The 12942-nt window shown below is 35.0% G+C and overlaps 1 protein-coding gene across 1 annotated transcript in view; it reads left to right on the top strand.

The window, feature by feature from the left end:
• UGGT2 (UDP-glucose glycoprotein glucosyltransferase 2) overlaps positions 1–12942 on the top strand; it is a 76955-nt gene that overhangs the window by 32165 nt on the left and 31848 nt on the right. Inside the window, exons 13-21 of the mRNA XM_041478319.1 lie at positions 821–940; positions 3145–3230; positions 4751–4886; positions 6409–6540; positions 7252–7416; positions 7839–7962; positions 8061–8159; positions 9932–10026; positions 12319–12525. Coding sequence (XP_041334253.1) covers positions 821–940; positions 3145–3230; positions 4751–4886; positions 6409–6540; positions 7252–7416; positions 7839–7962; positions 8061–8159; positions 9932–10026; positions 12319–12525 — 1164 coding nt within the window. The remainder of the gene's footprint in view (positions 1–820; positions 941–3144; positions 3231–4750; positions 4887–6408; positions 6541–7251; positions 7417–7838; positions 7963–8060; positions 8160–9931; positions 10027–12318; positions 12526–12942) is intronic.

Here is a 12942-nt window from a genome sequence, read left to right as displayed (position 1 = left end):
TTCTCTAGTTTATACCTTATTAAAATATTAAGATATAGGGTGTTTAAAGGAAAATAAAAATATATCTAGAGTAGTTGCATGCTCCAAACTATAAAATTTGTCTTTATAGCAATTACTATAGAAACATAATACTGCATAATATCCCATATTATGCAAAACTTCTAAGTGTACTTTACAAATATGATAAGTGAATTTTGGGCCACTTAAATATGTTATTTCTAACTGTCCAAGGACTGTGTTTTTTACCCTTCTTCAGACTTTACACAGGTTTCATTACAGAGGTTATACATCAGGGGAAAAGGCGCAAACCAAAACCACTACAGCACTAAGATATTATTTTCTTGCACCTGAAAGAGCCACATTTCACTCTTCTGTTTGCCCCAGCTTGCACAGAAAGGACTAGAAGAACAAATCAGCCACATGTTAATTGGCTATTTTGATCTATCTCAAGTTCTGTTGCTGCATTCTAAAGATAAATACTGTACGTGGATTACAAGATGGTTGTGCTGTATTACACACATCTGTGTGATACGTTGTTATGATTGCATTGTGAAAGTAATTTTCACCGTTGAATAAAAAATTGTTTTATTCACATCCTTTTACACAGTACTAATGGTCCTTTTTCCTTTTCCATCCAGTATTAGTTTTATTGTGTACTGCAGATAAAAACAGTTTGATTAAAAAGAAAAAAAAAGTTTAGAAGCTATTTCCTGTTATTATTTAACGAAAGAAAGGGAGACATTCTATAGTATTATTATGCCCCCATATTTTTCTCAGTGTTCAATGCATGTTTTCTAAATGGCAGCCTTTTTTGTTTTAGTGGATTAATAATATAGAAGAAGATCAGAGCTATAGCACATGGCCTGCAAGCTATCAGGAACTGCTAAAACCCTCATTTCCTGGATTCTTACATGAGATTAGACGAAATTTATATAATTTGGTAAGTTTGGAGAACTTTGGGTTTTTTGCATACTGTATACGTTAATATATATGCAGACACTTTATTAAAACATACACATGCTGGATTTATTGTTAAGTTTTCTATGTGGATCTGCTAAGAGTAGTGAAAATTCTGCTTTATCTAGTGAGTCATATGTGGTTGTTAGTTTGATTTGCAGAGGGATTTGGGCACAGTTTTGTGAAGAGTTTTTATGTTCCTTTCCATGCTACGCATGGAAAATTCACTACTGTCAAAGGATGAGGGAAGGTAATGATAGCTGTCCATGGTTTAGAGATGGTAAACTGAGGTACAAAGATATTTAAGTTATAAAGCATACTAATTATTAATGTCTTGTAGCTTAAGTTTTCCTCTGTAAATAGGATTCTGTATCACTTAGTAAGCTAGGGAAGTAGCTATTGCTGATTCAAATTAAAATTACAAAAGGTAATCTTATGAACCATAGAATCTTAAAATGGTTTGGGTTGTAATGGACCATTAAAGGTTATCTAGTCCAGCTCTCCTGCAATGACCAGGGACCAAAACTTCATTCTGGTGTTTAATTTAAATAGTAAATAGTGTTTAATTTAAATGGTAAATGGATGTGGTTCCATCCACAGCTTCTCTGAGCAACCAGTTCCCCTGTGACACCTTTGGTGTCTCGCCATCCTCATTTCTTCATATTCAGTTGAAATCTGCCCTCTTAGTTTACAACTGCTGCCACTTGTTCTATCATTACAGTGTCTCTGCTACTGGTAAAAAAACCCTCTCCTTCTTGTAAGCCTCCCTATAACATAGAAGTGCTCCAGCTTCTGATTGTTATTGTGGCCCTTCTTTGGACCCACTTGAGGTCCATGTCTTTCCTGTGCTGGAGTGCCAGAGCTAGATGCAGCACTCCAGGTGGGGTCTCACTATGGCACAGGGACAGAATCCCCTCCCTGGCCCTGCTGCCCACATTGCTTTGGATGCAGCCCAGGACACATTTGGCTTTCTGGGCTATGAGTGCACACTGCCAGCTCAAGTCCAGGCTCTCATCCACGAGCAACCCCTACATCCTCCTTGGCAGGGCTGTTCTTGATCTATTCATCCCTCAGCCTGTGTTGATAAACTGGGAGTTACCCCAGCCTAGATGTAGCATTTTATACTAGGCCTTGTTGAAACTTGTCAGGTTCCCATGGATGCACTTCTTGAGCCTGTCCAGGTCCCTCTGAATGGCTTCCCATCCTTCACATGTGTCAGCTGCACCACTCAGCTTGCTGTCCTCTGCAAAGCTGTTGAGAGTACACTTGATCCCTTTGTCTTTGATGTAGTTGCTTGAAGCGATGCAAAGTTTGTGTGTAAAAACACAATGAAAATACCAGCAATAGGTAATAAAAAAGTGTAGGTTTATAATGAAGTGTAAGATGTGTGTAATATGAAGTAGATCGCATTACATATTCAGGGTTAAATGTAAGAGCTGTACTATAGAAATCCATAACACAGCATTTCACTATAATCTGAAGGGGGGGGTTCAAAATTTTTAAAGTTACTCTGCTTCATTTCAGCTACTCTAGCAAATCTGATGAGTTGTAATGGGAGTTTGCAGTTGAATAAATGAGGTACAGATGTCCAGTTAAATCTACATAAAGATAATTTGTCTATCCAGATACATCCCGGTTTTAGATTCTATGCATGCCTGAAAGATCTGAATTTATACTCCAAGCTACATTAAGTGAAAGTTTGACTACAAAGATAGGTGAGACAGGGAGGACGAAATCTTCCTGAAAGCTCAATTTTTTACTTTAAGTTTTTAGCCAGAATATTGCTGATTTACTTTTTGTTTGGTTTTCACAACAGAAGAGAGTTTGTTAAAAGATGTAACAGAAAAATCAGCATTATATCTTTCTAAAATAAATATGGAGTTTATTAATAAAAGCAAAGTAATGATACAGAGTCTTTCAAAGGAGAAGAATTGGATCATTTGTTTTGAAGTTCAGTGAATGGTTAAATCCTGTTTTCACTGTTTGGTCCAAATTCCGTAATTCTGATGTTATTTTCATCTATAGTCTTAATGTTTTCTTACAGTGAATGCTCTAAAAAATTGAAAACAGCTGGGGCATACAACTCCTTCGGAAATTAATGTTATTGTCTTAGATTTTATGTCTGAAGGAAAAATAAAAACACATCAAGAATAAATATGGGATGCCTGATATGTTTTCTCTTCTTAGGTACTTGTTGTTGATCCTGTCCAAGAAGATACTGGTGATTATATGAAGCTGGCAGAATTATTCTATCATCATGATGTACCACTTAGGTAAGGAAAACTGAGAGTCTTGAGGAAAAATCTTTAAATAAGGATTCTTCCTTTTTCTTCTTAATTTTCTATTGTACTAGGTAAGGATGTGAATTCAAGTTAAATTCAATGCAACAACATTCTAATAAGGCACATTGATTACCCATTTGTCAAGCTTACTCAGGTATTAAGTATTCTTAAGCAAATAGATTGCAAGGTATAATGTACCTGAGTGTGCGTAAGATGAACTGCAAAAGCCTGATAAAAATTTATCTTGTCAAATAGTCCCACTGGGCGCCCTTGCAAAGTTGCATTCTAATAAAAATTTTTGTTTTGTAAAATATGCTTTGAGGGTATCTTTAAAATTTAGTTCTTTAAGGTGCAGTTGCTTTATCTTATGTTGTTTCAATATACACTCTTAAAGACCAAAGTAAGATTATCCTCACCAAGTTTGGAATTTCTAAAAGTGAACATCATTTGAGAGAGAGACACTTCTGAGGAAGAGTGTGGTTGATCTGAGATACCTAGTTGTAAGAAAAAGTGAATTGGTCTCAGAAATGGGTGTTTATTTCCACAGTTTATAAAAGAAGGATATCCATTGATGAATTGCATGTTAAATATTTAAAATCCTCCTGTGAAATGGCTTTTTGTGTCCTCAATTTACAGGTGTTTCATTTTACTTTAATATTTTACTAGTTCTGACCTTTTTTTGTAGTTGTTTTTCTTAATTTTTTTTTTATCATTCAATTACAAAAACATAATGAAAGACAGATTGCAGTGTTCTGTGTGTCTTCACGGAAAGGTTTGGGTTGGAAGGGACCATAGTATGGCCTAGTCTCAGTCCAGGCTTTTTACATGAAAACAGTATCAATGCACCACCTCCAATAAGCCTTTTTAAATCCCAAGCCTCATATTCCTTTGAGTTTTCTTTCATTTAATGGAAATGTAGGGGTTAGTAGTAGGTGTGTTTAAAACTGATGTGAGTGGAAATGAATGGCAGTGCCAGGGGGATGGAAGGCCCAGAGGGTTAAAAAGGGGAGAGAAGGGCTGGTAGGGGTGGCACACACTGATGATGGGACATCAGTACCCCAGCACATCTTCATGCATCTACTCAAGATATCCCTGTCAGGAAAAATAAAAGACAGACAATGCCCACACTGAAACAAAGATTCAAGCCATTAAGAGATGATGGCAGGAATGTAAAGAATTAAAGCCTTCATATAGCTAAGGAGAGAAAATACTGTGATTAAATCCTATTGACTCACAGGAATCTTAATTACTGTCAGCTGTAAAAGGTATATGTAAAGTCAGTACATAGTTGGTAACCTAAGCATACTGTAGAGCTGATGAAGGATGCATGGCTGGTATCCTGTGTCATCACACAGTCCTGGGAACACCACCCAGGTACAGGGTTTCTATCTCTACATGCTGGACAGATCACTTGAATGCAAACATTTGTTCTTCTGTGTTTGTATTAGAATTTGTGTGAAGCAGATGTTGTGTTAAAATTTATGATCTCTTTTTATTTTTTTTTTTTATAGAATTGGAATAGTTTTTATTTTAAGTACAAAAGAAGAAATTGATGGAAATGAAGATGCGGGAGTAGCTCTTTGGAGAACTTTTAATTACATTGCAGAGGAATCTGACACCTCTCAGGCCTTTATGTCGATAATTAACGTTAGTTCTTTCACAAGAAATCATTTATTTACTTCTGGTTTATAATTTTTTGATACTTAGGGTCTTACAACCTTGTGATAACATGAGATGTATGCATTTACTTTATACAGAAATGTAGTATTAAAAGCATGTATAGCATTAGAATTATATGTAGAATTATTTGCAGAAATACTTTCCACTTTCATCAACCAATTTGCTCTTGTAATTTTGTCTATTGACAGGCTTTCTTCAATAATATAAAAAAGTAGGTGCATGCCTTTCATCTTTTATTATTATGAAAAATTTTTCTATATTAATATTAACATAATAGGCCTGTCTTTTTTTTCTGTGTCTTTTGGAGTAGTTTTTGATGTCATTTTGGCAGTCATATGAGATTTGAAAAACCCTTTCTTATTGTCCAGTGTAGGAAGTGAAACAGTAAGATAATTTCTTTTCTTTGGTCATGCTTGAGCTGTCCATGGGTGCAGAAAGCATAGAAGTATTCCAGGGTTGCAACTTAATGAGCCAGGTTAACTTTGTGAGAGAATGCAGATTCTCATAAGACAGGAATTTCAGAGATGAGAGATGAATGGAGGAGAAATAAGGTGAGCCATCTGTGTAAAGGGTAAAAGTTAGAGAATATGGTATTCATACTTAACAGTTTTTCTTCCATTTGTTTTCTGGTTTTATGTTTAGTGCCTAAAAAATGTCATGGTATCATGGACAAATGTAGAGAGCTTAAGGTTAAAGGAATTGAAGTAACTAGGAATACCTTGGAAGAGAAATCCACAAATGTAGGATGGATTAGGGAGCTGACATGCATGGGTAACAATTATCCAGGACTAGATCAAGAAATGTAATTTACAGAGTGCTTTTTAAAATGTTGTATTCCTCTCTTTACTTTGTTTCGTAATATAGAAAGGGGGATGATAAATATAATTGAAAGATAACAAAAATAGAAGCAATCAAATAAACTTTGAGCTATTCAGAGCTATAGAGGAAAATATTGTGCCTCATTTGAAGAAAAATGAATAATTTTCACTTCAGATTTTACTGTATGTATGATGAAAGTAATAAAATATTCTTTGAAATAAAATAACAGTAAGGAAAAATTGTCACTGTAGAAAAAAGGATCACTGACTAGTTTAGGCTTGGATTAATATGGATTTAGGTAACTACCCATGTTAGTTTATAGAGAGAATTTAGATTACCTCTCCAATTAGTAGAGAGAAATAACCTTTCACATTTAGCTCACATATATGTATTTGTTTAGCCACTTCAGATTTAGACTAAATGTGTAATAGATCAGTCAGACCATTGCTCTAATAAAAAATTGTGTATATGTGCAATGGTGATAATTACTAAAGCAGTATAAAAACTGCAGTACAGCAATGAAAGCATATGAAATTATACCAGTGTAAAATTTGCTGGCACACTATAAAAAGATTATACTTATTTATTGTTTATTTATTTCTATTAATTTTATCAAGTTGTTTGACAACTTAACTATATTTTTAATTTCTTTTGGTTATAATTCTTACAGATATACCATGAAGTGAAAGATGGAAATGTTCTGACAGTAGATGATGTGAAGCATGTTCTTAGGAGTGAGTACCCCCATGCTGATGTTCAGAGTATCCTGGGTGTTCAGTCTGAATACGATGAAGGGAGGAAGGTATGTTGAGAGCTGTGCTGAGTAAGAAATACTGCAGTGTATAAAACTCAATGCATTTATTAATCCTAAGGGTTGCTAAATGTTAAAGCAAATAAACACAACACCTTTGAGTCAAACATTTCTTCAGCCACCATTCAGTCAGTAATGGAAATGTTGTAAAGGTTTCTACATTACTACTCTCACTATGAAAATTTCTCTTTCCTGCTGCTTTCAGAAGCCACTAGTATTTTCCACTAAGCGTGTCAAGGGGTCTCTCTTGAATTCTGCTTTGTTATCAAATAAAGCTTGACTTACAAACATAAAAACCTTTTGACCTTTTTTTTAGGGCTCTTTCTTTATAAAAGCAGAATTTACTGTCTCAGGGTTCTTCTCCAGTGTTATTTGCTTCATTTTTATTTTTATTTAAAATAAAAGAATAAACTAAAAATGTTAAGCAGAATAAAAGACAATTTCTCAGCAAGATGTTACAGCAAAAGTTCACAACAAAGTATATGGATCTGTAATTTCCTTTGGCATTCTGTTTGACAAATGAGTCCCCTCTGTCCTGTTAGCTTTCCAAATGCTTTCTGTTTTGTCCCTGCCACTGATGACAAGGTGTGACAGTGAAGAGGGCTTGGAGATTAGAGTTGATCCTCTCGTGATACTAGTTTCATTTCTTTACTACAGTCGGCCACAATCTGTTTAATCCTGTGATATTTCTGATTTGATCAGGCAGGAGCAACCTTTTATAAGAAGAGTGGCCTGGGCCAGCTGCCTCAAGCGCTGTTTAATGGCGTGCCCTTTCCCAGAGAGGAGATGGATGCGGCAGAGTTGGAGACGCTCATTCTTCAGAGGATTTTCGATGCCACCGGCTTCTTCCAGCGGGCGGTGTTCATGGTATGCTTAACATTTTTGAACGAGTGTAGGATGAAGCATTTGACAGTGAATTGTTTCAGTCATGTTTATATGTTACGGTTTTTAATCATGAGATGGCTTGAAATTAGTAATATCACATTACAGTCGTTTGTGGTCATGGTTTTGAAAGAGTATATTGAAATTATCCGAGGCTGAAGGATCAGAATATAGTCATTATATGGATTTTTTTCCACCAGAAACTGAGAATGTACTGGAGTTGTTCATTGAAAAATGTATATCTGATATTTTGGAATACTACCTGTATGACATTTATATGGTTTTGACCTGACATTGTCCATAACTTGGTGTATGTAGAAACGTTAAGCTCAGTTGAAATATTTTGTACAAATACTTGGTCTTTTTTGTCTTAAAAGTACTGATTTTACATTTTTCTATTACTCCAGGGTTTGTTAGATGATCATGTAAATGCAGTGGATTTTCTTATGGATCAGAACAATGTAGTTTCCCGTATAAACCCCAGTATTCTTGGAGCAGAAAGAAGATATATACATTTCAGATCCACTTCTGGTAACTCCTTTTCTTGGATATTGTTGTGATTTGTGGGTTGTTTTTTGGTTTTGTTTTCACATTTTAAAGTCTAATACTTTGTGTTTTACATTATGCAGTTCCATTTCATGTGGAAGACTTCTCTACTTTCTCCTTTTTGGACTCACAAGATAAAAGTGCTGTAATTTCAGATAATATGAAGTATTTAACTAAAAAAGGTAATGAATTTTCTGTACAAGTTATCTATCTGTTTATCTATGGCTATTACAAATTGTTGAAATTTACCAGTAAAATATCCCAAGTAAGTCAATATTCCAAGGATTCCATGTAAATTAAATATTTCTCAATTTCCAAGTATCTTCTTTCAGGAAGCAGAGCATATCTGAATATTATAAACCTAAATTAATTAACAGGGTAGTTAGTTTTTGTGGCTTTGAAATGGGATGGATGTTGTGACTAGTTGTTTTTGTTTTACAAACGTGAAGTTAAAAACCTTTACAAGACTTTTGCAACTTTGAAGGTAGACTCAGCTTCCGTACATACGGTTTTACTTGAGGATGTTGAAGTCTGTTTAGGTTTCAAGTGACTCTTACTTGCAGCATTGTCAAGGGCAGAATGTATAGTTTGTATGTTTGTATCAAAATTAGGTATTTGTAAATTTAAGGAATAATTTATTATGTTTCTAATTTATTAAGTATCTCCTTATTTTTCTTCTAGTTAGATGGTTTAATTTTGCTGAACAAGCCTTTGTCTTTCTGTAGAAAATAAATAGAGTTTATATTCTGATTAATTATGACTCATTTATGCATTTTTTCTTTGTTAAAACTCAAATGTTTTTGATGTAAAATGTTCTCGTTGCATATGCAAGTACTTTTCCTTGAGTGAGAAGAAATTACAACAATGTGGTCATAATTCCGCATGGAATTTTACAATTGTCTGTGCCTTATGAAACAGCTGCTCATTTACATCCATCCTTCAAGGGACACAAATACCCAGTTAATAAAGTGCTTTCCTTCAGTGATTTTTATATGGTATTTACAGAGTTTTACTTAATTCATTATCAGAAAAAAATGCCAGAGACTTAAATTTCTTAAAAATAAATTTATTTGACTCTTTGATTCTGTGTCTACAACCACAGGGACATCCCAGTGAGCTGCCAAATGAATGGCTTTCAATCTGTGGGTTTATTTCTAAGATTGAGATCTCTTGTGGAAAACCTATAACCTTTAAGCTGGAATCTACATTTCAAATCTCTCTCCCCAGTGTGTTTCTCTAGACCACGGCAGCAGTTAATAATAACCTTTTCCTAGCATCTCACCAGAACCCTGGGAAATTTCTATCCTTATGCATTATGTTTTAGGGGATGTTTGGTAGACCTGAGTAGACTGATATTCTACAGATAATTTTGCAGAATTTTTCACCTACCATTGCTCTTCTATGGCAACTAAAGAACAGGAGACCATAGAGCAAGAAAAATAGAAATTATCTGCATGTACGCTTGCACAGTAGTTTAATTTCCTTGAACTGTATTTAGTATATTCCTATTGGTGTCCAGAAATGATAAGTTTTTTCCTGCCTTTGGTTGAAGGACTTTCCCTGTCCTGCCAGGTAAAGTGACTGGCCTAGTTTATGTGGTCCTGTAACTACTTAATTCTTTTCATTCCTGACTGTATGATCAGCCTTTATCAAATGTTCACAAGTAACCTCTGGTAAAGCAGGTTTTGTTAATTGGAGCTAATTATTTAGGGCCCTCTAAATAACAATGGATCAGCTCTTTTAGTCTCTTTCTCCTATTACCATGATAAATTGCCTTCTAAGAATCTTACTTCAGAGGGCAAAAGATTCTGATGTGGCAAAGATTATTCTTACAGCTGAAGTCAGCAGTCAAACATACACATGATTTTAGAAATGACAAAATTAATAAATTTTGTTTTCGTTAGTCATGAGAAGATTTTCCAGAATGTAAAACAGGATTATATTTAATTTTCAGATGAAGATGCATTGTATGCTGTTACTGTCTGGATTGTTGCTGATTTTGATAAGCCAGCTGGTAGACGACTGCTCTCTGATGCCTTGAAAAGCCTGGTGAGTTTCTAGCAGGCTTTATTAAAATAGTTATTATGAATATGTTCTTAACAACTCTCTCTGCACATTGAAAAATCATACTCTTAAATAAAAGTGTGGCAACTTTGTTGTTGGTCAGCTGCAGACTTAAGAGATTGTGCTTTTGTTTTACTCAATTCCTGAAGGGAAATCATCATTTTGTTCATGGACTTGTGAGGCAGGAGACAAACTGTTACACTGTGTATTAAAAGGGTGAATTTCTTCCTGGTTAGGCTTGCTCCCATCGGGTAGCCCAGAATGTTACCTGGAAGGGCTTTGGGATACTGCCAGTTGATGTGAACCATTAAGCAGTGTTCTCCTGTATTATGTGGCACAGCTGTGGCCATGAAGCAACCATTTTCCCCTGTACCTTTCGTGTGCTTCTAAGATCAATTTTCATGTGTGTTTTAATATGGTAGGAGGATCATGCACATTTATAAGTTTCCTTATTTTTAAGTTCTTCTGTGTCAATAATAGGATTTAAGGTAGGAATGTCTGAAATATAAGTATACTTCAGAAAGTATAAATTTCAAGTCAATATAAAATACAGAAGGACCCTCTGTTTGGGACAGGTTAAAGAGTGCTTAAACTGAAATCGGGAAAGCATCTGGATTTTCTAATCAGGAATGAAATAGGAACCACCCTAAGGGAACTGGAAAATTGGGGTGTTGCCAAGAGAATGTGATAACAACTGTGTGTTAGAAAGAGGCTTTAAAAAAGATAAAGAGGAATATTCAGTACAAGTCCTTGTTACAGGAAAACATTTAATTTCTTGAACTGCTTGATTTATGTCTCAGGCTTGACAGATGTACTCCCTCTGTAGCTTCATTTTTTAACCCTCTTCAGCAGGGGAAATGTGTCATGGCTCCCACCTAAGAGGTGAGAACCACCTGGGCGAGTCCCCTTGTGTTTGTGAAAAGAATCTAGGAAAAAAACCCAAAACATTAGATAAATTTCATGTGTTGCTTGGTGCAGTGATTTTCAAATTTCATGAGAAATAAAATGAAAGAGGTTTTTTTTTTTAAGTCCATTAATTTTTGTTGAGGTTATTTACTCCTTTCTAGTGCCTTTTATCTCTCAAGTCAAGGTCTAGTATAATTCCTGATAGTAGCAAAATTGGCACAGTTGCCACTTGCTCATGACTTGCCATCAGCATTTGAAAGAAAGCATGCAAAATCTGGTGGTAAAAATGGCTAAAGGAAATTAATTTCTAGCTATTCCAGCTAATACATGCTATTTTGAAAACTCTGATAAATTTTCACTTCCTTTGTAAAAACCTTGAGCTGTCTTAGCTGGAAGAGACCTCTCGAGGTCATCCAATTCAGCCAACCATTCAAAGTAGAATTATTGACTTCATTACATCAGGTCAGCTGTAGGTGTGTTTGAAGGATTTCTGAAAATCTCCAAGGAGATGACTCTGTCCCTTCCCTTTTCAAATTATTCTGGTGTTGCACTGCCTTCCTATTGTAGTTCTTTTTTGCCAGGTCAAAATTTGTGAACATTACCTCTTGTTACACCCTTTGCTGGTACCAGGAAGGTTTCAGCCCTGTCATGTTTTCACTCCCCCTTCAGTAGCTCTTGGTTGCTATTCAAGTTCTCTGTAGTCTCCTCTTTGCCAGATGGAGCAAGCCCACATTCTTCAGTGCTTCCTCATAGTTTTCTGTCCACCTTGGAAGTACTTTGTGGAAGCCTCTCCAGTGCTGAATACCAGTGATTGTATGGCTTATTGTTTTGTTCCTTCCTGCATTGGAGTCCACTTATCTTTTCTTCAGTTAGTGGTGTTATTTAATCCTACCTTAGACACACACTGGTAAAATTTGAGTGGCATCGCTGATTTTAGAAAGTGAAGGATTTTGCTGCTGCTGAACATTAAAGTGATAAGTGGGTACATTTTCTTGCATTTATTTTATGCTTAGTTCAATAATTTTTGAAAAGTAGACATCTATAAAACTAGTTCTGAAGTCTGTAAATGAACACTTGTTTATGTCCTTTGTTAAAAACATGCTTCTGCAAAATGCTCAAAGGCAATTTTTCTAATAAAGAAACTTAACACTTATATTTAAAATATTTATCACAGAATAGGTAAATCCTTACTAATCACATTTTTACTCACAGTTGGAGTTCTGAATTAGTCATTGATCTTTTCTAAAGACAAATAGCTGCAAAAAATTAAATACTTAAGGGCATTTCACATAGTTATGCATGATATGAGTACATTGGGTAACAGCAGATGGAACTGTAAAATTACTTACTGTTTTGTGTTTTTCTTTGCAGAAAACAAGCAGTCATACACGAGTTGGGATTTTGAACAATCCTTCATCCAAAATAATGGAAGATAATACAGCCATTGCAAGAGGAATTTTGGCTGCTTTTTTAACCCAAAACAGCAGCAACTTAAAAAGTTTCCTAAGTAAACTCAGTAAGGAAGAGACAGCAAAGTCCCTTGCTGCTGGAACTAAAATTGTTAAATTCCTCATCCCAGTGAGTGCAAGCTAAAGTAGATTACTTCCTTTTTTATTTTACATATATCTTATTGGAAGGAGGTGGTGAGAATAGCAGTGTTTGGCCAAATGCCATGAAGTTTAAATATACAGTTTCTTCTCAAGGAGATTTGGATTTTTTGATGACTTTCATGTGATTGAAGAATAGAGAATTTCTTTAAAGGGAGAAAATATGACACTACTGAAAAATTCAGAATATGGGTACCAAGATACAATTGAGACCAAAATAGTCTAGTATTTACTTGTTGATTTTTTTAATAGCTCTCTCATTTAGTTAATTTTTTTTAATAGCTTTGTCATTTAGTTAAAATTTAGTTAAGCATTAATGTTTTTCAAGAATTTAGACTTCAGGAAAAGTTAAGATTGCTTGAGAGTGGAGCTGACTTATGAAATAACA

Source organism: Pyrgilauda ruficollis, unplaced genomic scaffold (assembly GCF_017590135.1).
Source record: "Pyrgilauda ruficollis isolate IOZ18807 unplaced genomic scaffold, ASM1759013v1 scaffold44, whole genome shotgun sequence".
Taxonomy (NCBI): domain Eukaryota; kingdom Metazoa; phylum Chordata; class Aves; order Passeriformes; family Passeridae; genus Pyrgilauda; species Pyrgilauda ruficollis.
This window is presented reverse-complemented; position numbering and strand designations above follow the sequence as displayed.